Below are 24,929 nucleotides of genomic sequence, written 5' to 3'. Positions count from 1 at the left end.
CTGAGCGACATCGGCTTACCACAGAGGGTATGTGGTCCCACCCACTGTGCTGGCCACACATTAGATCTCAGTTTTACTAATGCCGAAGGAGTAAGAGTACTTCCCACTCTCTCCCTGACCTGAACAGATCACTGTATGATCCAATTCTCCCTCCAGGTCTATTCCAAGACAACCCTCCCGACCCCCCAGAAGCCACTGAATCATAGCAGGAAAAAGCTGGAAAAAGCTTTCCTTGGAAGCATTTAACAAAACATTCGCCCAATTATGGGTAGATCGAGGTCAACTCTATCAGGATCCCTCGGACTTGTTGGTCACGTTTAATTCCATCTTGGAAAAAACGTTTGATGCAACTATACTGATGAAAAATAGCAACTCTGATACCCGGCTGCCTTCTGCTCCCTGGTATTCAGGCGATCTCAAAAATAAAAAGTCACTATGCAAAGCTCTGGAGGAATAAAAAAAATACTGCAGATAAACTAGCCTATAAATCATCTCTTTCCATTACCACCAACTAATTAAATCGGCCAGATGTTCTTACCTCCACACCCAAATTGAACAAGCGGATAATTCTGCCAAAGCACTTTTTAACATAGTGAAGAATTTTTCCTCTCCCCCAGCATGTAAACAGTCACTGCTACAATCTCAACTACTTTGTGACTCCATTGCAAACTTCTTCCAGGATGAAATCTCCACGATCTACGCTAATGTCTCTACTGCGAACCTGGTCATCTCGGGTTCCACTAGGACCAGGGGAAAACCATCTGACATCTATCACTGGTCACCTCAATCAGTTTGAAACCATCTTGATTGAGGATATAAACAACTTACTCCTGGCTGCAAAATCAGGCTCCCCAGCTGATCTTTGCCCCCCCCCCCCCGAGTACCATGGCCCTTCTCTCCCCCACTTGCGCTCCTCTAATACAAAAAATATTTAACTCCTCCATTCACACTGGCTGTATTCCATCCACATGAAAGGAAGCTTATGTGCGTCCCATTCTAAAGAAACCTTCTGCAGATCCGCAGGTCCTAGGTAACTATAGACCAATATCTTTGTTGCCACTGTTGGGTAAAATGCTAGTATCAACTATAACTAAACAACTCAGCCAGTATTTGGAACGCAATAACATTCTTGACCCTTCTCAGTCGGGCTTTCGCCCCAGCTTTAGCACAGAACAGCCATTTTGGCTGTTACTGATTCGCTGCGACTCACCCTCGATGCCGGAGGATCCATGATACTGATCCTGTTAGACCACTCCCCCGCTTTTGACACCATATCTCATCAACTGCTGGCGGAGAGACTACAGGAGTGCGGCATCGGGGGTAGGGCCCTGCAATGGTGAAGAAATTTTCTCACGGAAAGATGCCAAACTACTATCCTTGGTTCCTTTACATCTCAAATGTTCTTGCTAGACAAGGGTGTGCCTCAGGGCTCGTGTCTGAGCCCCACGCTTTTTAATGTATATATGGCCCCCCCTAGCTAAAATTGTGCAACCTTTCGGCTTCGACATAGTCTCATATGCCGACGACACAACTGCTATTTCGGATCGGCTCCAATCCCACGGATGGGAAATCTCGTTTCTCAGGAGGAATGCTAGCTATCTCGGAGTGGATGAGGGAATGTGGTCTCCAGCTCAACCCGAGGAAAACTGAGCTTATGCTCCTGGGTAGAACGCGCACTCCTGGTCAGCCGACTGGTGGCCAGTAGAGCTGGGCGAGGCCCCCACCCCTTCTCCCTCAGTAAAAAGCTTGGGAATCCAATTGGACCACAAACTTACCATGAAAGATAAGATCGAGTCCATCTCAGGGTCATGCTATTACAGCCTCCCTCTGCTACGCAAAATACTCCCCTATCTACCACTAGAACACCGCAGATCAGGCTTTGGTCATGAGTAGGTTTGACCACGGGTAAGCTTTGTTGGCCGAAGTAGGGGACACAGCGGTAACTAAACTGAAGGTGATCCAAAATACTGCAGCAAGGATGGTTCTGAATCGCCCCCCAGGATCTCCATCTCTTCCCTTGCTTAGAGAACTACACTGGCTCCCAGTGAAAATTAGCTTTTTTCAAGATCTGCTGCCTCTCCTTTAAAGCCCTCAAAGGGGAAGGCCCCCGTAACGTACAAAACAAGTTGTACAAGCAGACGTCTGAATGCAATTTAAGATCGAATTCATTAGCCCTCCTGAAGGTCCCACGCATCCGCTTGAGCTGCACAGGAGGTAGAGCATTTTCATACATCGCCCACAAATACTGGAATTCGCTACCTGAGGCTCTGTGTAAATCAACATCTCTCCTGACCTTCAGAAAACAACTAAAAACCTTCCTGTTCAAACTTGACGGGTCACGTGAGAAAGTACTTTCCTGACCCGCCCTATGTTATCCCCCAGGTTAAGCGCCGAGATGCCCCCGAGTGATTGACGCGCTATACAAGAATAACAGAAAACATAACAGAAAACATAACAGAAAACATAACAGAAAACATAACAGAAAACATAACAGAAAACATAACAGAAAACATAACAGAAAACACAAAACAAAACACACAACACAACCTACAACACAACCTACAACACAACCTACAACACAACCTACAACACAACATACAACACAACCTACAACACAACATACAACACAACATACAACACAACATACAACACAACATACAACACAACATACAACACAACACAACATACCATCCTGGACTCGCTGCTCCAGAGGATAAGCATGAAACTGCACTGTGTCCAGAACAGCTCAGATGAAAGGGACATTCTGAGAAGAAGTCAGGTGTGACTTCGGCATGTTTATAGAGACCTTCAACAGCCAGTCGTCAATGTAAGGGGAAGACAAAACTCTAACCTGCGCAGATGAGCTGCAAGCACCACCATCACCTTGGGCACTGGTAAGACTAAAGGGAAGCACGGTAAACTGAAAGTGCTCGTGGCCTACATTGAACAGCAGGTAACGACTGTGGCCCGGCAGGGTTTGGGAATGTGAAAATACGCATCCTGCAGGTCCAAAGCCACCATACAGACTCCTTGGTCTAGAGCAGACAAGACCTGAGCCAATGGAAGCATCTTGAATTTCTCCTTTTCGAGGAAGAGATTGATAGTCCGAAGATCCAAAATATGTAGAAGCCCGTTCTTCTTCGAAATCAGAAAGTAGTGGGATTAACAGCCACTGCCTACTTCTGAAGCTGGAACCCTCTTTATAGCTCCTCGGGCCAAAAGAGCTGTAACTTCTTGGAGCAGTTTTAAGTGATCCTCTGCCAGCAGTTCCTGACTCAGCAGAATAGTAGGAGGAAAAGAAAGGAAAGGAAGAGAAGAGAAGAGCCCTCCTGGACGATCTGCAAGACCCACTTGTCTGATGTTATAGATCTCCAGCGTGGGAGATGGTGACAAATTCTCCCACCCACTGGAGTAGTGTGGTCCTGTAGAATCAGCCTAAGAGTGCTTGGAGGCTGCTGCTGCAGGGGGCAGTGTAGTAGATGACTTTTGGCCTCCATTCAGAGGATGGAATGTACCGCGTCCACACACTGTTTGGGCAGTGTGCGGGACGGTGGCTAGGATAGGGCTGACGCGGCTGGAAACCCCTTCCACTGCCATGATAGGGGCGAAAGGTAGACTGGCCATGAGGAGTGGAGGAGAGGCCCAAGGATCTGGCCGTAGATCAAGAGTCCTTGAACCTGACCAGTGCAGAGTCTGCCTTTCCCCCAAAAAGGCGGGTTCCATCAAAAGGCATGTCCATCAAATTAGCACGGACATCCCCCGAGAAGCCAGTTGTGGGAAGCCAGGTGTGGCGCCTCAAGGCCACTGTCCTTGAAATAGATCTGCCCAGCGAATTGGTTGTATCCACACCACACCGTATGGCGAATTTTGCGGCATCTCTCCCGTCCTTGACAGCTTGGGAGAGCACGGCCGGGGCCTCCTCCAGGACTTATGGCAGCACCTGCGCAACCGTCTCCCAAAGAGAGCGGGTGAAACTGCCCAATAAGCATGCAGAATTCACTGACCACAATGGCATACTGGAGGAAGAAAACATCTTCCCAAATGAGTCCAGTCACTTGGATTCCCTATCCGGCGGGGCGGAAGTGAATGCGCCCTTGGAAGTAAAGGTCAGCACCACCAAAATTTCTGGGGTGCGGTGTTGGCTGAGAAACTTTAGGTCACACGGTGCTGGGCGATGGCGGCGTGCATTCGTCTCGTTCACAGGAGCCCCTGTGCTAGGCTTGGACTATGTTCCTAGAAGAACATCCGTAAGTGCCTCATTAAAGGGCAAAAGGGGTTCAGACGTGAAAGCCGCTGGTTGACGCACTTGAGTCAGGAGATTAGTCCTGACCTGTACTGAGGGCAGCTCCAGTCCAAGGACCTTATCTGTCCTCTTAACCACCATGGCATAGGACGCCCCCTCATCTGTAGCCACTGTAGGCGGAGAGAGCATGCCAGTGGCTGGGGAAGTATCCAGACCACTGGCTTCCCCAAGTTCCCCATACCAGTCCATTGACTCCTCAGAGAAATCCTGGTTCTCGAGAGGGTCTCCACACTCCTCCCATTCCTCTCCTGAGCCTAGTACGACCACAAAGTGCTCAGGTGACAACATAGAACACCTGGGTTCTGTCGATGTTGGAATCGCCGTCGCTCGACGCCGTTCCAGATCCGTGTCGTCGAGGATGAGGATGGGGCTTGCGCCACCAACAGGCTACATTGGGGGCACCGACTTCAGGTTCGACACCGGGGAAGGTCGCCTTGCCACGACCGGGGTCGAAACAGATCCGAGATTGGATCCCTGAGGTCCCACCGGCGTCATGGCCGAAGCCGACGGCGTCTAACCCGATGGGGCCCCAACCGACCCCACGGGACTAGAGGGCTCACCAACAGGGTCGTCACACTCAAAAACAAGGCGCATGGCTTCATCAAAATCTTTAATTTGAGCGGAAGTCGCTCCGGCACATGGAAATGGAGGGAGGCGTGGAGTCGACTCTGGTTCCTGCTCAGCAGAACCGTGCCTAGAGCGTTAGTGTTCCTTACCTCTTTTGAGAATGGACGCAAGATGAGGTGAAGTCTAAGTCCGCTTGGACTTCTTCTTCTTGTGCCTCTTCCCCGAGTGTCCAGATGACCTTGAATGGGAGGAAGAGGACTTAGGCCTCCGCGAGTGTTCCCGCGACCTACTCTTCCTCGAAAGGGATCGTGACCCCTCCTCGGAGTCTCGTTAGACGGTATTGAGTGCCAGACCGTGAGCAACTTCATCACCCGCTCCCTCTAGGTCTTTGGAGCCATCGCCTGGCAGTTTGAACACTACTTCGAATCGTGGTCGCGTAAAAGACACCACAGACATACGCAGTGGGGATCGGTAACCGACATCATGCAGAAAATGTCCTGCACAGTTTAAAACCTGTCTTCCTACCCTAACATCCCTCGCACACGGAGTCGTCAAAAACATCAACAAAAGTCGAGAAAAACTCCTGCCAAAAAGCGGCAGAGGGGTAGCTCTTCCCGGATCGGCGCTTAACTGCAGCGGAATGAAAAGAAATTAAGTCTGCGCACCTGAGTGGGACCTATGTAGGCAGCGCAACACCATAACCGACGACCGCAACGTCTTGTATAGCAGAATGCAGTCACCCGACGTCACGCGCAAGGGGTATTGCTCAGCAAACGTTTCCGGATCCAGCCTGATGCCTGGGAAATTCAAAGGTATGGAATCTGCAGCTAGAAATCTCTATCAGATGTCAAAGATATTTTGGCAGTTGGGTTCCAGAATCTAAATTTGGGTGTGTGCAGGTTTAAGAACCTCTTCTGGGCATGCCCTTGTACCTAGTCCTAGGGGCTCTGGGTGTGGCCTTCTACACCTTGTACCTTTTTCCTCTCCAACAAGACCACAGGGCACAGACTAGCCATATGCTTTGCAGACTCAATGATAGGCCATAGCCTAGGAGTTGGTTGTGGGTCGAGCTCGAGTTTGTTTCTGAACCTCATTCTGGATTGTTGAATTGGTCACACAGTCAAAGGAGGTCTGATACTAGGCCATCCATTCCCAAAATGCGTAAAATAAAGTTACAGTTACGTGGCCAATGGAGGCATTTCTCCAGCAGACCCCAAAGAAGAGTGTGGGTTGTTGGAGAATGGATTAGAGTTACTCACAGTCAAGCAGCGTAGGCTGGCAATTCCCAGGCATCCACTGGGACAGTACGTTGTTACAGAAGGTGCCTTAAGGATAGGGATGGGCAATAATCCAGTAAATGGGCAGGTGGGAAAGGGGCTAATGATTAAGAAAACAGAATTGAGCCAATGTGGACAGAGTAAGGCAGAAAAGTCCATAAAAGGCAGGTTCTAAATTATCTGAAGGCAACAATGAGTGTTAAACAATCACTGTAGAAAGTTGGGAGGAGAGGCATCACAAAAACAAACTGCTGGGTTTAGGGAAGTTGTGTGTTATAAAAAGATCTAAAGAGGGTTGATGTGTGGAAAAGGTAATAAGTTAACAGACATGAAAAGGCTAAGCATATAGGTACAGTAGGGGAGCTCCCCACTCCTGCCTTCACAAATGCATTCCCCCGACCCCCTATACCCCAAAACCGGACATCCATGCAGTCCATAGATCAAGTACAGTACAAGACAATTGAGGAGATGGCGTAAAAACGTGTAAGGGGCAGGCCATATGGAGCGGCTAGCCAACCTGCAATGTGCCATTCTTAAGAAAGTCTGGGCCAGCTGACGGCAGGAGAGTTTGATGACAGGCGCCTAAAGGAGATAACGCCTACAAGTGACAGGCCCAGTGGTGGTATATTAAAGTAGACAACAGAGTTGGCAGGGGAGGAGGCAATAAGGCATATGTTTGTGTTCAGGGACAGGAGATCAGTTTGCGAGGGACTGAGGGTGAGAGACAAAGCCTGCATGGCGCAAGACAGCTGAAGTCAGGCACAAAGGCAATAAACCTTCTTTATGTTGGCAAACTGCTCTGTGGATCCTTTCTAAGTGAATCCCTGCCTCATTCCTCCTACAGCATGTAGAATGTGTGTTTCTACTCTAAAAATACTCTACACAGCTTAATATCCTTAATTTAGAAAATTGATTAATTTTTAAATCTCTCCAAGTACATTTTGACTGGTTACTGGTATTGTGTGTTGTGGCATTAATGTTCTGTTGGCTGCCAGTTATTAGTGTATTTTTATAAATATCACTTCATAAAAACAAATTTACTTTTAAGGATTTGTACAGTGCTTTTAATTATATGTGACAATATTGAATAGCTGATTTACATACCAGTGTTTGAACCATGTGTGGTCTCTGTAACCTTAAACTTTTCACTGTCTGAAAAACATCCAGGATTCCTTCTGCTTTAACCCTTTCCAAAACAGTACTTAGTGCACAGAAGGTTCCCGTTCTTCCTGCTCCAGCACTGGCAAAGAAAAGAAACAAAAACACAAACAATATTAAATGTAAACTTTAAGAGGGGACCTTTATTTTGGAAAGTTTATGTCTTCCTTTTGTACCATATGTTCTGTCAGTGGAACTTGTAAGTAATCTGGCATTTGGACTTCAAAGAACACCATCTAAGATGTCACATTGCTTGTTGGTTTCTATTAGTTTACAGCACACGTCCTAGATGGAACACAGCTCAATTCAATACAACTAAAATGTGCTGCTAACAATGTTGATCCCACTGAAAGCATTCCTAAACAATGAAGTGGGATTTAATGACGTGGAAGCCTCCTCTCTATTTTGCTATGCTTTCTTGCACTGCTGTACAACTAGAATTACTTTCTTCCGACTCCTGCCACCACTTCTAGAAAGAGCAGAATGGTCGCCTAACTTGGAGAATCTGTAGGCACTCAAGGTGAAAGACAAAGCACATTTAGGGGAAAGGTTTGTGTTTCCGTTTGGAGGCATGTGGTTTCCACTCTGCAATATAAGCATAGGTGGGAATACAAAAAGGCAGAAAACCTCAACAGGCCAAAGCATGGACTTACCAAGAGGGATTTGATGCTTGTATGACACTTTTACTGCATTAACAGCAAATCACTTTGGCCAGCTTCAAACTATACTGCCACACCTTCTGGTTTCACAAGGATGCAAGCACAGTTGCTGCAGGCAACAGTGCCTTATTTGATACTCACTTTCCACACACAAATTTCAACACTTAAACCAAAATTCACTCTATACCCACTGAGCAAAGAATATGTCATACATTAAGGAAATTCCACGCTATTACATTTCAATATAATGACCCTATTTTGGAGAGCAGGCGTCAGTAAATCAACAATTTAATTCCAAAATCTCCATTATCTTCTTGGTCATCACATCTACACTCAAGCATACCATTTTGGTCATATTTAAATGATTCATATTTTAATGGGTACAAACACCTGGCTATCATGTGACTCTCAAAACACCTGCCGCGAAACACAACATGCAGAAAGCTGTGATCAGTGATGTCAATTTTTGTAGGTCTTAAGAAAATCCAGGCACTCCAATGCCTCCCTGCACCACAACATTACCTTCATGCTAGAAACATAAGCATTAACCACTGCAGAGAAAGAGAATCTCAATGCTGCAGCTAACAAGATTAAGTTGCAGTGAAGAGCTTAAACAAAGGGAAAGATCATGATGTCAGGAGTGTTCCTCAGGGAAAACGGATTGTTTAAATATGTATTTCATTTTGATAGGGAGATTTGCGAATTAGAAGGCCAAGACCCTGCAGTTGCTTCCAATCAGAAAGCCTATTATGTTCAAATCTCTTTGCATTATACTTAAGGCTCTTTATCTCCCATACCCTACGCGAATAAAGGCTTGTTGGCACACACCAGGTAGACACTTACGTTCAGCGCATCAATACCAGCTACGGGTGCTGAGAACTAAAAGGAAGAAATGGGGTAACAGAGCATTCTCAATGGCTGCGAGCAGACTCGGGAACTTCCTTCCACAACTCCTCAGGGCTATATCAGACCTTTTCTTTTTGTCTGGAGGTATAGCAGGCCCTTTGTAGATGGCTGCCTACATTGCCTTGATGCCTTTGGGTAATTGCTTGCGCTCTACAAGTTCTAAATCAAATCAAGCTTAATTCTTAAGTTCAAATAAAACAAAGCTTCTAAATGAACAAAACTATTTACCTCATTTAATTAAGCCAAGTGACTGTCTTGAACGTACCTGCAGTGAACTGTGATTGGGTGATTTCCAGACTGCTGTTGCTGCTTCTGTACAGCAGCAATAATATTGATCATTCCTTTCCCATCAGTGGGGATTCCAACTTCTGGCCAGCCATGAAAATGGAACTGTCGTATCTGACGTGTCTTGTTTTCCTTTAAAACAGTAAAAATAAAATGTAATGACCAGGAATTATGCTTTATGTCCAAGAGTGAATTAAGCCATTTCAGATCTCAAGATAGTCAGTGAAGGTTAAATGTATAAAATATAGTTACCCTTGTGTTTGTAACAAACAAATCCCGGACAGTGTAACTTTCACATTCTTCTTCTTTTTTAAGTTCAATAGTGATATCTCCATAGGATACAATACCATCTGAAGGCCAGTACTGGGCACATTTCTCCTGAAAAATAAATTTTGCTTGGTCAGGGATTAGTGTGTGAGGCAATAACAATGCTTTATGCATCTAGGAGCACGACTAAAGACTAAGCTACCTTTGGTAATACTTTTTCTGATGAACCCTTTTATTTACCACAGATTGCGCAGATTCACAAATGTGTTCTAGTCATTGAAAATAATTGAAATACCGTAGGAGAAAATCGCTGCACCGATCTTGAAATTACATTTACAAAAGAACGCACAGCTCATGCTACCAACAGTCGGGTATAATTATAGGTGCCATCCTGATCGGGAAACAATTACAGTGTGAACCTAATAGGTTAATATTAATCAGTAGGGGGTTAAAAGGAATTCATAAGATGAAACTGCATCCAGGAGAAAAAAACTGCCTACAGTTAGTAATTTGATCTTCTAACGATAATTAATGAACAAGTTACTCACCTTAAGTAACATATTATCTGGTAGAGGATATCTAGCTGCAGATTCCTTACCTTAGAATTATCCCCAGGTGTCATACTGGATCTGGATATTTTTCTAGAGCAGCACCCCTGTGCGCTGGTAGGTGGTGTCATTCAGCTCTGTGTGGTGTCATCCGCTCCGGTCAGGTCACATGCAGTGCCTATATTGATGCCACCCTAGCACCCCTGGTATCGGTTACTTTTCTCCATGTTCCATGCCAGAAGCGCATAGCCACGACCACCAGTGTGGAAAGCAAGGGCCCTGAAGAGGGAAAGAAATTAATTTGCAGAGCCGAGAGGATGGGTGGATAGGTAAGAAATCAGAGACTAGAAAGAGTCTCCATCAGATAAATCGTTACCGAAGGCAAGTAACTTGTTCATCTGATAAACTTCTAGTCGCAGAGTGGCCTCGTACAAAACACCAGTTTGTCTGATTATATGTTCAGACAAGGAGGCTTGGAGAACAATGCTTAAAGCTCACTGCTCCTCCGGGCAGATGTTATTGCCACCAGGAAGGCTGTCTTGATGGTAAGAAGCCCGAGAGGACAATTGTGTAGGGTGTCAAAGGGAGTGCAGAGAAGAAAAGTGAGGGGAGACCGAGGTCTCACTGGGGCATGATAAAGAGAGAAGGTGGTAACACCCCTGCAGATCCTTTGCAGTTCCCTCCGAGATCTGGACAATGTCAAAGAGATTCCCCCGATGCCGCACCCACTGGAAATTCGGGTCACACTGCAAAGCCCGCATATGCCAATGGGCACGAGTCACAAGCAGTATGCAAGAGGCCATGAGACCCAGCAGCCTCAGAGTCAGTCTCACTCGAAATCCAGGATAGAGGCTGAAGCTTCGGTATCATAGTCTGAATATCCTGGATTCATTGTTCAGGTGGATAGGCCTGAAACTGCATTGTGCCCAGAACAGCTCTGATGAAAGGGATTGACTTTGGAAATGTTTATAATGAACTCCAGCAAATGCAGGAGGTCCTCCGTAGTCTGGAAATGGGAGAAGACAGGCTGGGATGAGCCCACCTTCACAGCCAACTGTCAAGATAGGAGAATACTGGCACTCCTGATCTCTGGAGATGAACTGCAAACACCACCATCACCTTGGTGAGCACTCGAGAGGCACTGGTGAGGCCAAAAGGGAGCACAGCAAACTGTAAGTGCTTGTGGCCAACCATGAACCGCAGGTAACGCCTTTGAGCAGGCAGGATGGGAATGTGGGAAAATGCATCCTTTAAGTCCAACGCTACCATTCAGTCTCCTGGGTCCAGGGCAGACAGAATCTGAGCAAGAGTGAGCATCTTGAACTACTTCTTGAGGTAGGAATTGAGAGAGTGCATGTGGAGGATAGGATGAAGGCCTCCATCCAAGTTGGGCACCAGAAACAGCAGGAATAGCAACCACGTCCTACTTCTGGTGTCGGCACTCTCTTTATAGTTCTTTTGGCTAGAAGATCAGCCACTTCTGGGCGGAGAAGGGATAGGTGGCTCTCTATCTGCATGTTAAAGTAGGTGGCATGGAGGGAGGGGCAGACTCAAAGGGGAGAGAGTAGCCCTTAAGGACAACCTGCAAACCCACCTGTCTTATGTAATGACATAATGGTGAATCCTGCCGCCCACTGAGTGCCAATGATGAGAAATTGGTAGACTAGGAGAGTTTGGAGGCTGCGGCTGCCAGGAGGTGAGGGGTGAACTGACCCGACCGCAGGCTACCTGACCAACGGGCCGGTTGGAACCACGTCCATGGACATGCGGATGCTGGAAAGCTTGTGCGCTGCGGTGGCTGGTCGGGTAAGGACCCAGTTGTACTGCACTCCCGTGGCCAAAAAAGGAGTGAAAGGCGGATGGAGGGTGACGAGTAGCCATAGAAAGGCCCAAGGACCTGGCTATAGCCCTCCTGTCCTTAGATAGCGCCAACGCAAAATCCACCCACTGTTGAGGAAACTACTGTGCACAGTCAGTTGGCAGCGTCTACTACACATCTAATGGTGAACTTTGTTGCAACCTGCATTTCGGAAACAGCAAAGGAGAGCATGGCTCAGGCTTCCTTGGGGACCGTGGGCAGGACCTGTGCAACCATATCCCACAGAGTGCGTGAAAAGCAATCAAAAAAGCAAGCAGTGTTCACGGACTGCAATGCCAGGCTAGTGTAAGAAAATATTTTGACAAAATTGCCCAGTCCCTTGGAATCCAGATCCGGCAGGGCAGTTGGGAATGTACCAAGATTTACGTGTGAAGTGGAGGCTTGGACCACCAAGCTCCCTGGGGTAGGGTGTTACATGAGGAATTTGGGGTCACCTGGAGTGGGAAGTGGGAGATTTTCCTGTTCACAAGAGCCCCTGTGCTGGGCTTAGACCAGGCATCAAGCAGGACATTAGTAAGTGCTTTGTTGGATGGGAGAAGTGGTTTGGAATGGGACAATCCTGGTTGCAGGTACTTCTGTCATGACATTACACTCAACTGCCACCAAGGGCAAGCTAAGGTCCAGGATCTCAGCTGCCGTCCACACCACCTTTGCGAATGACGCTCCCTGCTCCGTAGCCACGGTAGGCGGAGAAAGCATGCCAGCATCTGGAGAAATGTCCATTCTACTGGCTTCGCCCAGATCCTCAAACTAGTCCACAGATTCACAAGCCTGATATTTTTCAGGGTCTAACCACTCCTCCAATTTATCCCAGAGTCATAGCCCAGAAGAATTAATTATTTAATTAATTGTGGGTTTATATAGCGCTAGGAATCGACTCCCGGAGGAGTATCTCTGCGCTTCGACCGCTGGGGAACCCGTCCTGGCTCACCCTGAGAGATGGTCCCTAATGGGTATCTCTAAGGTGCGACCAAGCATCCCCGGCAGTCTGGGGGGGACGTTGTGAAGATGAGGCAAGCTAATGCCCAGAGTTGCCGAGTGTGGTCCCTGACTGGAGTAGGCACCAAGGCGAGAATTATCGAGCCCGCTGACCATGGTCCACGACCCTGCCGCGTCGGGAATCGAACCCTGGCCCCGGGCCGTCCTCTGCTTACGGGTCTGCCTCCTCTAACCAGGGAGCCACACCACTCCACACCAGAATAGGGCTTAGGCTCCAGACTTGGATGAAATGGATACTTTTTAGGCAGAGTAGACCATTTAAAAGGGGTGGTGGCTTGACCTTAATATATCGCAGTGAATTTACAGCAATCCGCAATGATGTAAGTAATGAATATTGCGAGGCATTTATGTTCAAACTTGTCAAAGAAAGCAAAGTAGTGTTCTCTGGCATTCTCTTATATCATCCTCCAGGGACAAGTAAAAATGCATTTCTCCCATTCTTCCAACTGCTAGCTGAGTATAGCCTCCTTTCCAAGGACATTACCATTTTTGGAGACTTACTTCCATTTGGAATCATCTGAACATAAGAATACAGCCAATCTACTTGATATTGCAGAATATTTAGGACTCAAGCAGATTGTCAAGGAGCCCGCTCCTTTACATGGACACATGCTTGATGGCCTCTTTACCAACGATCCTGCCCTGAAAATTCATAATATAGCTCCTGTTGTTTGGTTCGATCACTTTGTTATTTTTGACGCCAGTGCCGACCTGTTCTCTTCATCTGGACAGGGCTGAAAACATATCCTTTTTTTCTGTATACTGCCGCAGCTTTTATGATCTGAAGGACAATGGGTGATTACATTGACATTATTCGGCAAAAGTTACAGTGATACTGGTTAGCGAATGTCCTCCCGTTTTTGGTGTACACCTCTAACTGTGAGAGTTGCATTATTTTGTGCCCTGTGATGCTAAACTTGCATACATGTCAAACGGATTGGACATTGTGGGTTACTGTTGGCAATAGTTTATTGCCTTTCCGATTGGGCTGGAAGGCTGGGTGGGGGGAGGGGGGTTGGGAATGGTGGTATTTCAATTATGTTATGTTCAGATTTAGCTCAGTCGTTGATGCAATGACAGGACGCGAGAATTGGCAGTTCACTATTCTAAAGATTAACGCACAGCTATGGCACACATAGGGCATTCTACGGGCCCCTCTCTTGTCACTTTGATGACATGGAATGTCAGGGGCCTGAATGATACACGGAAACGTCGGCAGGTCCTGCAATACTTAAACCGGCATAAAGTCGACATAGCCTTGTTACAACAAACTCACCTCCCCCCTACAGACCGCTCCCGATTTGCATCGTCCTGGGGCCCCAACTGCTATTTCAGTAACTATAGTAACTACGCTAGAGACACAGCCATCCTGATACATAAACGTCTCCCCTTTAAATGTCACTCAGTATTGTACGATGGTGCCGGTAGATTCGTCATAGTAGTGGGCACGCTGTTCTATTATAAGATTATATATACGGCCCGAATAATGATTTCCCGTTTTTTTCCCATGACCTTCATGCAAAGCTATTGCGCCTAGATTCCACTCCTCTATTGCTGGGTGGGGACTTCAATGTTACATTTCAGCCCCGATTAGATAAGACGTCGACAGCCCCTGACCCAAAACCTAGAGCTCGCAAAACCTTACATTCTTTATGTGACCGCTTTACATTAACAGACATGGGGAGGGAACGTTACCCGGGACACACCACGCACACACACTATACCGGGGCTAGCGATACCTCGACCCGCCTTGACTACTGGTTGACCTCCCCGGAATTGACAGGTTGGTTCCACAACATATGTACCTTCCCCAGGTCCTACTCCGACCATTCTCCAGTACTACTGGGTCTACTTATCCCTCGACCAGAGGGGTACGAACGGCAATGGAGATTCCCGACACGGCGCTAGACTACGAAAGATTTAGACAAGAAGTGTCGGAAGCCATTGAGGAATACTTCGATTTAAATACTGGTTCCGTTGATTCCGAGGCGGTAATATGGGAAGGTTTCAAGGCCTATTTAAGGGGTGTCTGTATCTCTAAGAGCGCAGGGACCCTTAAAAATGTGCGTTCTACACTTACACTTGCTAGATACCTCCCATAAGACGGCTGCTGCTCCAGACTAAGACATAAGACGAACGGCTTTACTCATGCAATATAAGGAAACAGCAGAGAAGGAAATACTGTATATGGGCAAATACCATAGCGCCAAAGTGTACGGAGAGGGAGACCGCCCCAGGACACTAGCCCAGATGATTAGACCCCAGTACGCAAAATTGTATGTTACAGAGCTGCACTCCTAATACAGAAAGAGTTCCTTGCCTATTGCACAAGTTACTACTTGTGTAACGATATATCTGTAAGAGACATTAGTTAGTGATAGATTCCTTACCTTAGAATAACCCCAGGCGTCAGACTGGATCCGGAAACTTTTGCGTAGCAGTACCCTTGCGTGCCGGTAGGCGTCGTCTGCGGCTCCTCGTCCGTCGTCTGCGTCGTGATGACATCGTCGGAGTACTTAGACGCCGCCTCCGCGTGCTGACGTCAGTTCTTAGACACAGCTTTTCCGCGCCAGAAGCGCAGAGCCATGCCAAAAACCAACACTGGTGCCATGAAACTAGGGCCCTGAAAGGGGATGACCTTAACCCTAGATATCGGTTCGCAGAACGGGGAGGATGGGTGGGTCGGTAAGGAATCTATCACTAACTAATGTCTCTTACAGATATATCGTTACACAAGTAGTAACTTGTGCATCTGAAAGAGACACGTTATTGATAGATTCCTTACCTTAGAATAGATACCCCAGCAATACCATCCCCGTGGTGGTGGGTCTGCGAACCAATAATCACACCAGAAAGTCCTGGAGGACGGAACGGCCAAAGTAGCCGTCCCTCCGGACTTGACTGTCCAGGCAATCGTGTCTTGCAAACGTGTGCAGCGAGGCCCACGTAGCCGCCAGGCAAATGTCCTGCAAGGGCACACCTCGGCCCAAGGCAGTTGTAGTGGCCGTGGCTCGAGTGGAATGAGCCCTCAGCCCAACAGGGGGTTCCTTCTTAGCCAAGGAGTAACATGCCTGGATGCACAAGATAATCCACCGGGAGATGGTCCGCTTGTGCACCGCTTTCCCTTTCTTAGCGCCCGCGTATCCAACAAAGAGTTGATCATCCATCCGGAATTGTTGTGTGCGATTCAGAGAAAATGAGAGCGCACGTTTTGGGTCCAGACGGTGGAGCCTCTCCTCCTCTCTCGAGGGGTGCGGAGGCGGAAAGAAGGTCCTCGGGGGCCGCGGGGGCAGGTGTGGACTGACTCCGCCTGGTTCCCCGACCGCCCCTGCAGCGGTTTCCACGTCCGCCGCCGCGCTGGACGACAGTCTGCGACGAGTGGCTGGCGGCACGTGTGGGGGCGCCCCTTCTCTGGCCACGAAAGGAGCGAAAGGCACCCGTTTGCTGGCGCGGGGCCGAGAGGCCCAAGGACTTGGCCGCAGCCCTGGAGTCTTTAAAGCGCTCAAGCGCGTGGTCTGCCTTGTCGCCAAAGAGGCGACGGCCATCGAACGGCATGTCCATAAGAGTGTTCTGGACATCTGCCGAAAAATTGGCGGATCTCAGCCAGGCGTGGCGTCTCACCTCCACTGTCGTAGCCTTCGCTCTGCCCAGCGAGTCTGTAGTATCCAGCCCACACCTGATGGAATACTTGGCTGCGTCCCGGCCCTCCACAAGGGCTTGGCCGAGTTTGGCCCGTACCTCCAACGGGCACTCTGGCAGCACTTCCGCCACTGTCTCCCACAGAGAGTGGGTGTAGCGGCCCAAGAGGCATGCGGTGTTGGAAGACGGACCGAAGTCCCAAACTAAGGGATGAGAATATCTTTTTTCCATAATTCTCGTACCTCTTGGATTCCCTGTCCGGCGGGGCCGTCGGGAATGCGGTCTGGGAATTAGAGGCCTGGATGACCAGACTCTCTGGGATGGGGTGGGAGGACAGGAAACATGGGTCGCCCGGAGCCGGGCGGTGGCGTCTGGCCACGTTCCTATCTACGGGCAAAAGAATGTCCGTCAAGGCCTCATTAAACGGCAGCAGAGGCTCCATTGAACATGACTGCGGCTTAAGGACCTCTGTGAGGAGGTTCGTCCTCACAGCCACGACGGGGAGCTCAAGGCCCAAGGCCTTGGCCGCCCTCGTCAACACCACACCATAGGTAGCCCCTTCCTCCGAAGCCACGGTAGGAGGAGAGACAAATCCTGTGTCTGGAGAGGTGTCCAGGCCACTGGCCTCCCCAAGGTCTCCTGCCCAGTCCATATTAGACTGACTCTCCTTGGTCAGAGGGTCCTCAGACCCCTCCCAATCCTCCTCATCACCCATCTCCTGAGATTCAGGGTTGTAATTGTATGAGGTCGGTTCATAGAAGTAAAAATCTCCAAACGGCGTTGGGTGCGGCGCCGATAGGCGCCGTCCTGACGTCGGAACTGAAGCAAAGGAGGTATCCGGGCCGGCGCCGCCCGAGGACGGCGCCGGGGGTGACACCACACGGACCGACGCCGGGGGGGGGTCGTAAGGTCCACCGGTGACTATCCAGAGCCCAAGGAAGGCTCAGCGGCGCCCTGCTGCGCCGGGACCGAAGGCGCCGGTGCCACTGTTCCCTGCGGCGCTGGGCCCGAAGGCACCGGCGGTGTCGGGATCGTGGGGCCCTGCGGCGCCGGCGGCGTCGGGCCGAAGCACCCAACAGCGTCGGGGTCGAAGCCCCCGACCCACTAGGGCCCCCAGACGGGTTCGCTGGGCCCGAAGGCGCCGCGGAGCCAGTCGGAGGAGAAAGGGACCTCATGGCCATGAGGAAACGCTCAATCTCCTCCGGCGTCGCGTTCAGCCCAGGGACCGGAGGGTATGGGGCCGGACGCGGCGCCCGCGACTCCCGAGGAGCCGCGTGGGCGGTGTCACCCAAACCCCCGGCCGCATCGCGCTAGCGTCGGGGGGAGTCAGAAGAGCGATGATGCCTCTTCGACTTCTTGTGCTTCTTACCTGACAACTTGGACCCGGAGGAGAGGTGCCGACTCCCGGAGCAGTGACGGCTCCGTCCCCGCGACCTGTCCCTCGACCTCCCGTGGGACCGGGACCTCACGCGGCGCGAGGCTGACTGCCGGAGTTCCAGCCGCCTGCGAGACCGCTCCCGCCTGGCTTTCCTCGAAAGGGCCCGACAGTCGGGGCAGGCCTCGTCGTCATGGTCGACGCCCAAACACGTCAGGCACAGGCGGTGAGGATCCGTGACCGACATGGTGCGGTCGCACTCGTCAGAAATTGCATTAGTCTATCTAGAAAGATTCATGCAAGATTTATTTAGCAGAACTCAATCAATCAATCAATCAATCATGGCATTTATATCGCGCACTACTCACCCGGAAGGGTCTCAAGGCGCGTGGGGAGGGGGGTCTCCTACTGCTTGAACAGCCAGGTCTTGAGCTGTTTCCTGAAGGCGAGGTGGTCCTGGGTCAGCCGCAGGTGGACGGGCAGGGAGTCCCATGTCTTAGCCGCTAGGTAGGAGAAGGATCTTCCTCCGGCGGTGGCTCTCTGGATACTAGGCACGAGGGCGAGGTTCGCCGATCGCAGCTGGCGGGTGGGCGTGTAGAAGGTCAGGCGGTCGTTGAGGTACCTAGGGCCCAGGTCGTGGAGGGGATTGTGTGCGTGGGTGAGGAGTCTGAACGTGATCCTCTTGTTGACAGGGAGCCAGTGTAGGTCTCTCAGGTGGCTTGAGATGTAGATGCGTCGGGGGACGTCCAGGATGAGTCGGCCGGAGGCGTTCTGGATGCGCTGGAGTCTCTTCTGAAGCTTGGCTGTTGTTCCAGCGTAGAGGGTGTTTCCATAGTCCAGTCTGCTGGTGATGAGGGCCTGGGTGACCGTCTTCCCTGGGAATCCATTGGAAGATCTTGTGGAGCATGCGGAGTGTGTGGAAGCAAGATGAGGAGACGGCGTTGACTTGTCTGGTCATCGATAGGGAGGAGTCCAGGATGATGCCCAAGTTGCGTGCGTGGTCTGTTGGCTTGGGTGCGGCGCCTAGGGCTGGGGGCCACCAGGAGTCGTCCCATGCGGAGGGCGATGTTCCCAGGATGAGGACTTCTGTCTTGTCCGTGTTCAACTTTAGGCGGCTGCTGTTCATCCATTCGGCGACGTCTTTCATCCCTTCGTGAAGGCTCGCTTTGGCGGTGTCGGGGTCTTTGGTGAGGGAGAGGATCAGCTGGGTGTCATCAGCGTAGGAGATGATGTTCAGGTTGTGATTGCGAGCGATGGCAGCTAGTGGTTTCATGCAGATGTTGAAGAGAGTGGGGCTGAGCGATGATCCTTGCGGGACGCCGCAGATGACTTCGGTGGCCTCCGAGCGGAACGGCGGGAGGCGTACTCTCTGTGTTCTTCCGGAGAGGTATGAGGATCACCACGGATAGCATTTACGAGGCTATCGCTGCTCTAAACACCTCCACTGCCCCGGGGCTAGATGGTTGCACACCTGAATTTTATAAGGCATATAGAGAATTACTGACCCCACACCTTTTAAATGTTTATGCTGAGGCCCTAGAGACGCAGCAACTCCCTCCCACCCTTCGGGAAGCGGTAATAATCTTACTGCCGAAGCCCGGCAAAAGACCGTCTCCACTGCAGCTCCTACCGACCTCTGTCCCTTTTAAACCTGGACTGTAAAAGTCTAGCAAAGGCCTTAACGTGTCGACTATCTCTATTAATGGAATATATAATATCCCCAGCCCAATCGGGGTTCATTCCACATCACTCCACAGCATTTAACCTCAGAACCCTATTCAATGTGCTTCACTGACTAGACTCCGAGACTCCTGCAGCAGCAATCCTATTAGACACTGAAAAGGCATTCGACTCCTTTGAGTGGCCCTTCTTTCTTTCAATAATGAGGCGCATGGGAATGCCCCAGGGCTTTATAGACACCATTGCCTTACTTTACACTTACCCCATGGCTAGGCTGAGACTGAATGGGACGCTATCTGCCCCCTTTACCTTATCACGTGGTACGCGGCAGGGATGTCCCCTCTCCCCTTTATTATTCATCCTAGCAATGGACCCGCTCATAAGGCACTTCCAGGAACGGCACCTACACGGAGGTTTGGTGTTTAGAACTGGTCCATTATTAGTCTCATTATATGCAGACGATACCATCTTGTACGTACACGATCCTCAAGTAAATCTGGACCCACTATTGAGAGAGATCATCCGATTTGGCAACTTCTCGGGCCTGAAAATTAACTGGCACAAGTCCGTCATCTTCCCGCTGACAGAGGGGACATGTCACTGGTCCCCAGAATTCCCACTAGATTGGTGCACTGACTCAGTGAAGTACCTGGGGATCCACATCCACCGCGACACTGAGCAGGTGATACGACGTAATTATGGTGTAGCAATATCCCAACTAGAAACCCGGATTGACTCATGGCTCAAACTCCCACTTTCCATGACAGGCCGCATTGCCCTGATAAAAATGGTAGTGCTCCCCAAATTTTTATATTTGTTTCAGAATATACCAATTCCTCTCACCAACACATTTTTTGACACTTTGCAGTCCCTTTTGATTAAACTAGTTTGGAATGCCCAAACTCCCAGGGTAAAGTGGCAGGTACTTACTCTCCCCTACGATAGAGGTGGATATGGAGTACCCAATTTACATCTTTATTATCTAGCAGCCCAAGCTAGTTTTGCACATAGCTGGTATCACCCAGACGCCAGAATCCCCTATCTCCGCCCAGAATCTGACTAGGTCTTCCAGACGTACTTGCCTCAATATTACCAACTTGTATTGATAGAGATCCTAAGGCTATTCAACCAGTGTACACCACAAGCTGGGCATGGCTAAAGCTAGGAAAACTTACCCGAACAGCTCTCGTGTACTCCTCTTCCCTTTCCCTACCAAATGCTCATTTACTACCTATCACGGGCGAGAAACTGGTTCAAAGGACGTGTGCCAAGTTTAACTTGCACAAGATAGGGGATCTCTTCCCGGGAGCCACATATTCGATATGGAGGACAGATTCCTGTTTCCGGAAGCTACATTTATGGAACGATTTGTGCTAACTAGGCTGCGTGTAGCACTGAGATCTACATTCCCCGATTACCCACTAGAACCGCCCTTATTTGCACCGCTCAGCTTGGTGATAAAAAGCTCTTGAGGGATTGCATCTCGTATCTAGACTTTACAAAGAATGCTCTGCTGCGATACCAGTGGACGACACAAGGGTTCGATCGGCCTGGGAGGCAGACCTGGGCACTCCAAACACAGACGAGCAGTAGCAGGCGTGCTGCAGGGTTACAGGCACTGTGTCATTACACAGCAAACACAGACTGCTTCATTTTAAATACCTGCATAGCCTATATAGCACACCCGCTAGAACGCACAGAATAGATCCATCCAGACCGCACTCCTGCCAACGCGGTCGATCCCCACAAGCAGATTTCGCACACCTTGCTTGGACCTGCCCGCAGATCCACGCCTTCTGGGTAGACATCCACAAACTCCTAAGCACAATGTTACAAATTCTGTTGACACCTCTGCCTGAGATAGCATTGTTGGGTTATGTGGTGCAGCTTTCCTTGAAGGTTCGCAGATTTGTGTCTATTTCCCTGCTCCTGGCTAAGAGAAAGGCAGCAATCTTTTGGGGCAGTAAAAGGGCACCAACAACAAAAGGCTGGCTGCAGAGCATGGCAAATTGCACGACAAAAAGCGATATGTATGCTGATACTGTCCCGTTGACATCCAGGCCCAAAGATATCTGGGGCCCCTTTCGAACCTTCTTAGCCTTGCAGCAGTAGCCCCAGCCTCCCCGTCAGGGTAAGGAACCAACGGGAGTGGGCTAAAGACGCAGTTTACCCCGGACTAGGGGGTGGCGCTCATGGGAGCATGACGTATTGTATTGTAGTCAAGGTTACGACCCACGGGGGATTGAATGCACTGTGTATATTTCCTATGGACGCCGCAATGTAAAGTGGGACGACCGAATAACATGCAATGTATGTATCAATTTATGTCATTGATGTACTGCGATTCTATGTGTGATAGTGAACTTGAACTGCCCTGCCAAATGTCTACTTGTCATGCAATAAGACTGAGCTTTGTATACTGTTTTCCTTCTGCAAACTTGCTAAATAAAGTTAAAAAAAAAAGCTTTCTACGTGCACATAAGCTGCAGTCATTCTGACCGACCGCATCCATTTTGTATTCTGTTGGTCACCTTTGTTTCACCCTGTCCTTACGAGCATCCCTCTGACCACCCTGGTATGTGAGCTGGGGGCTATAAACTATTGCCACGACGAACATCAACACCACTTGCTGCCACAAACTCGTTTTTCCTCTCATCTCTGTTTACAGGTAAACCCATGGACACTCTTACACAAACAGGTTCCAAATACCAAACAGACTCTTGCAAACATGGTTTATTGCCCTGCAAACAGCAAGACTTGTTTTTGCCAACAATGGGACCTGTTTTTATCAACAGAACAGACTCTTAGATCTGGTCGGTCTCACATGTTTTAGACCCTGAAGCAAGGTCCAGCTGCAAGATAAGATTGTCTGTTTGACCTGGGTGGGAGGAGAATTAATGTTGGGCTTGTGTGACAACCTGCCCGGGGCGGGGACTCCAAGCTCGCGTAACCATGTTGATGAAACAATGTTGGGCTTGTGTGATAACCTGCCCGGGGCGGGGACTCCAAGCCTGTGTAACCATGATAATGAAACAAATGCATTGTGTCAAACCTGTATAAAAGGAAGAGCCAAAGGAATTGCCAGCAGAACACCTCCCTCAGACATCCCGGTGTCTGCAGTTGACGTGGTCTCATCATGAGAAATAAACCTTTTCCTTGTCTTCCAGTTTCCAGCGCTTGCCTCATTATTTTGTTAACTCCATGGCTGCTATGCGTTTTCCCGTCCTGTGCTGAAGAACCAAAATACCCATTGTTCATGACGAGCTGGGCTCGTCATGAGTGTACGAGGAGGCTACACCATGACGAGCCCAGCTCGTCATGAGCGTGGAAGGGGTTAACGAACCCAAGGTGAATTAGAGGTGGAACCCTGCCACCTGGCAGCATTGGGGGTCTTAGAAGACTCGCTGCCTTTCACAAATGGGCGACCCAACGTTGGGGCCCATCAGCGACACGTGGGTCCAGAAGAGAGGTCCTAACGACTGAGTGAACGCCTAAACGATTGGAGTGCACCTGCCTGAAAGAGACCCTCGTCTGGCTGCCGATCAACTGTACTTCACCGGTTCAGAACGGACCTCTCTCGAGTGACCTGCGGCCCTGACTGGGACCTTACAGGAACGCTGCATTGATCGTTGGAGTAAGAGGACAATCAGGCGCTGGAAGGGGAAAACTAAGAACTGTCCATACGGTCCGGGTAAGGTCGAGAAAAACAACTTAAATTGATTGATTGATAGAAATACTAGTATTCCTTTTTTGAGTTATTTGAGACATTCCCTGCATGCAAACAACGTAGAATAGGAATATTTTCTCTTTGCAGACAGCGAAGGACAGGTAGTGCAGCCTTTTTGTCTAAAATTGATTGAGATATTCGTTTTGACTGCTAAATACATCATGCCTGTTTTCTCTAGCCGCCGGAAGGCACCCCTAACAAGGACATGTACGTAAAGTACGTAAAGTATGGATTAGCCACCTTAGCTTATAGCAAACTATGGCATAAATACACTAGAAAGGACCGGGTAAATCAGTGGCCACTGACGGGATCTTTCGATCCCGTTAAAATAGAAACGTTAGAATTAGCTCTGCACAAAAAGAAAGCTAGACCAGCCGTGTTTGACAGTTTTGGTTCATGGCGAAAAGAGGCAGCTCAACGAAAGAAAAGACGAGGCTAGACAAGATAAAGAAACGCGAAAATCAGCTTACCAAGCCTGCAAAAAGTTAGAAGAAGAATTAAAAGAAAAGGAAATCGATAAAGAGGAACAGGAATCAAAAATATCAGGTCAATGCCCTGTTATAACGCTCTCAACTCTTTACCCTGAGTCACGAGCAAAACAGAGGGTAGATGAGGATTTATTGTTAGGTCCCCCAATTATATACATGCCACCCCCTTATGCCCCTACGCATCCCGTAGTACAACGCCAGGACCCCCAAAGTATAGCTGGAGGTGGCACGATCGCCTCAGTCTCCACTGCCTCTGCTCCCTCCGAGTCACCCACACCAAATGCCTCATCAAAGGATGCAGTAGTAGAGGTAGGAACAAAAGAAATAGGAGCGCCAGGGACCCGCAATTAAGTAAAAACCAGCGAGCAGGCATTGATAAAATAGTTAAAACCCTCATAGATAGGAAAGAAACAGAAGAATATGTAACTGACATATTCGACTCCTATGTTGAAAACCACAAACTATACTTTATTGTACGTCTCTATTACCACACCCTTACTGCATATGAAGAGAAGTACCAAGATGTAGGGCCCGAGCGTCTAGTGGCTCTCTATAGGAAGGTAGACATCGCAGATGAAGGCGAGAACGATGTTGCAGAACTATTTTCATCCACACTAGAAGTATTGCGTCACCTCATAGAACAAGGACAGATAGATAGGGACAGGACAACTAAGATAGCAGGACCCCCGGTGGAAAAACCAGATAGCATGATGCCAACAAAAGAAGCTGCCCCTTACTGGGTACCTCCTAGAGGACAAGGGACTCATGACGATATGAACCATCAAAACGCTAGAGGAAGGGTGGTCTACAACTGGGTGTACCAGCCATGGGACAGTCAGGACATTTTGACGTTCCGTAAAACTTTACCGGATTTATGAAAGAACCCCACCACCTTTTACACAGAGCTAGGTACGGCTCTGGGATTGACAATAATGACACCTGCCGTCATAGACTTGTTCTTCGGGTTATGTTTGCCAGCAGATGTGTGGAAACAGATTAGGAAAGTATATCATACCTAACTGCTGGGTCATACCTGGGAACAACTCAACATACTAGATAAACAGCGGAACCCTGGTCAGAAACCGGTTAAAGCAATATTGGACCTCCCTGACAAAATAGTGCAGAAAGTGAAAACGCTGATCCTGGAGAAAAAGATAGACTGGTCCATAGTA

General features: G+C 49.1%; 1 protein-coding gene across 3 annotated transcripts in view; it reads right to left on the bottom strand.

Annotated features, from left to right (window-relative positions):
• The window catches only part of PTPRA (protein tyrosine phosphatase receptor type A), a 906,420-nt gene that overhangs the window by 29,329 nt on the left and 852,162 nt on the right, over positions 1-24,929 (bottom strand). For all 3 annotated transcript variants that reach the window (XM_086964286.1, XM_086964287.1, XM_086964288.1), the window contains 3 exons: positions 9,408-9,533; positions 9,136-9,287; positions 7,252-7,387 (listed from right to left, as the gene is read on the bottom strand). In XM_086964286.1, coding sequence (XP_086820412.1) covers positions 7,252-7,387; positions 9,136-9,287; positions 9,408-9,533 — 414 coding nt within the window. The remainder of the gene's footprint in view (positions 1-7,251; positions 7,388-9,135; positions 9,288-9,407; positions 9,534-24,929) is intronic.

The sequence above is a fragment of the Lissotriton vulgaris genome, chromosome 3_2 (assembly GCF_964263255.1).
Source record: "Lissotriton vulgaris chromosome 3_2, aLisVul1.2, whole genome shotgun sequence".
In the NCBI taxonomy this organism is placed as follows: Eukaryota; Metazoa; Chordata; class Amphibia; order Caudata; family Salamandridae; genus Lissotriton; species Lissotriton vulgaris.
Note: the sequence above shows the minus strand (reverse complement) of the source record. Positions and strands in the feature narration are given on the sequence as shown.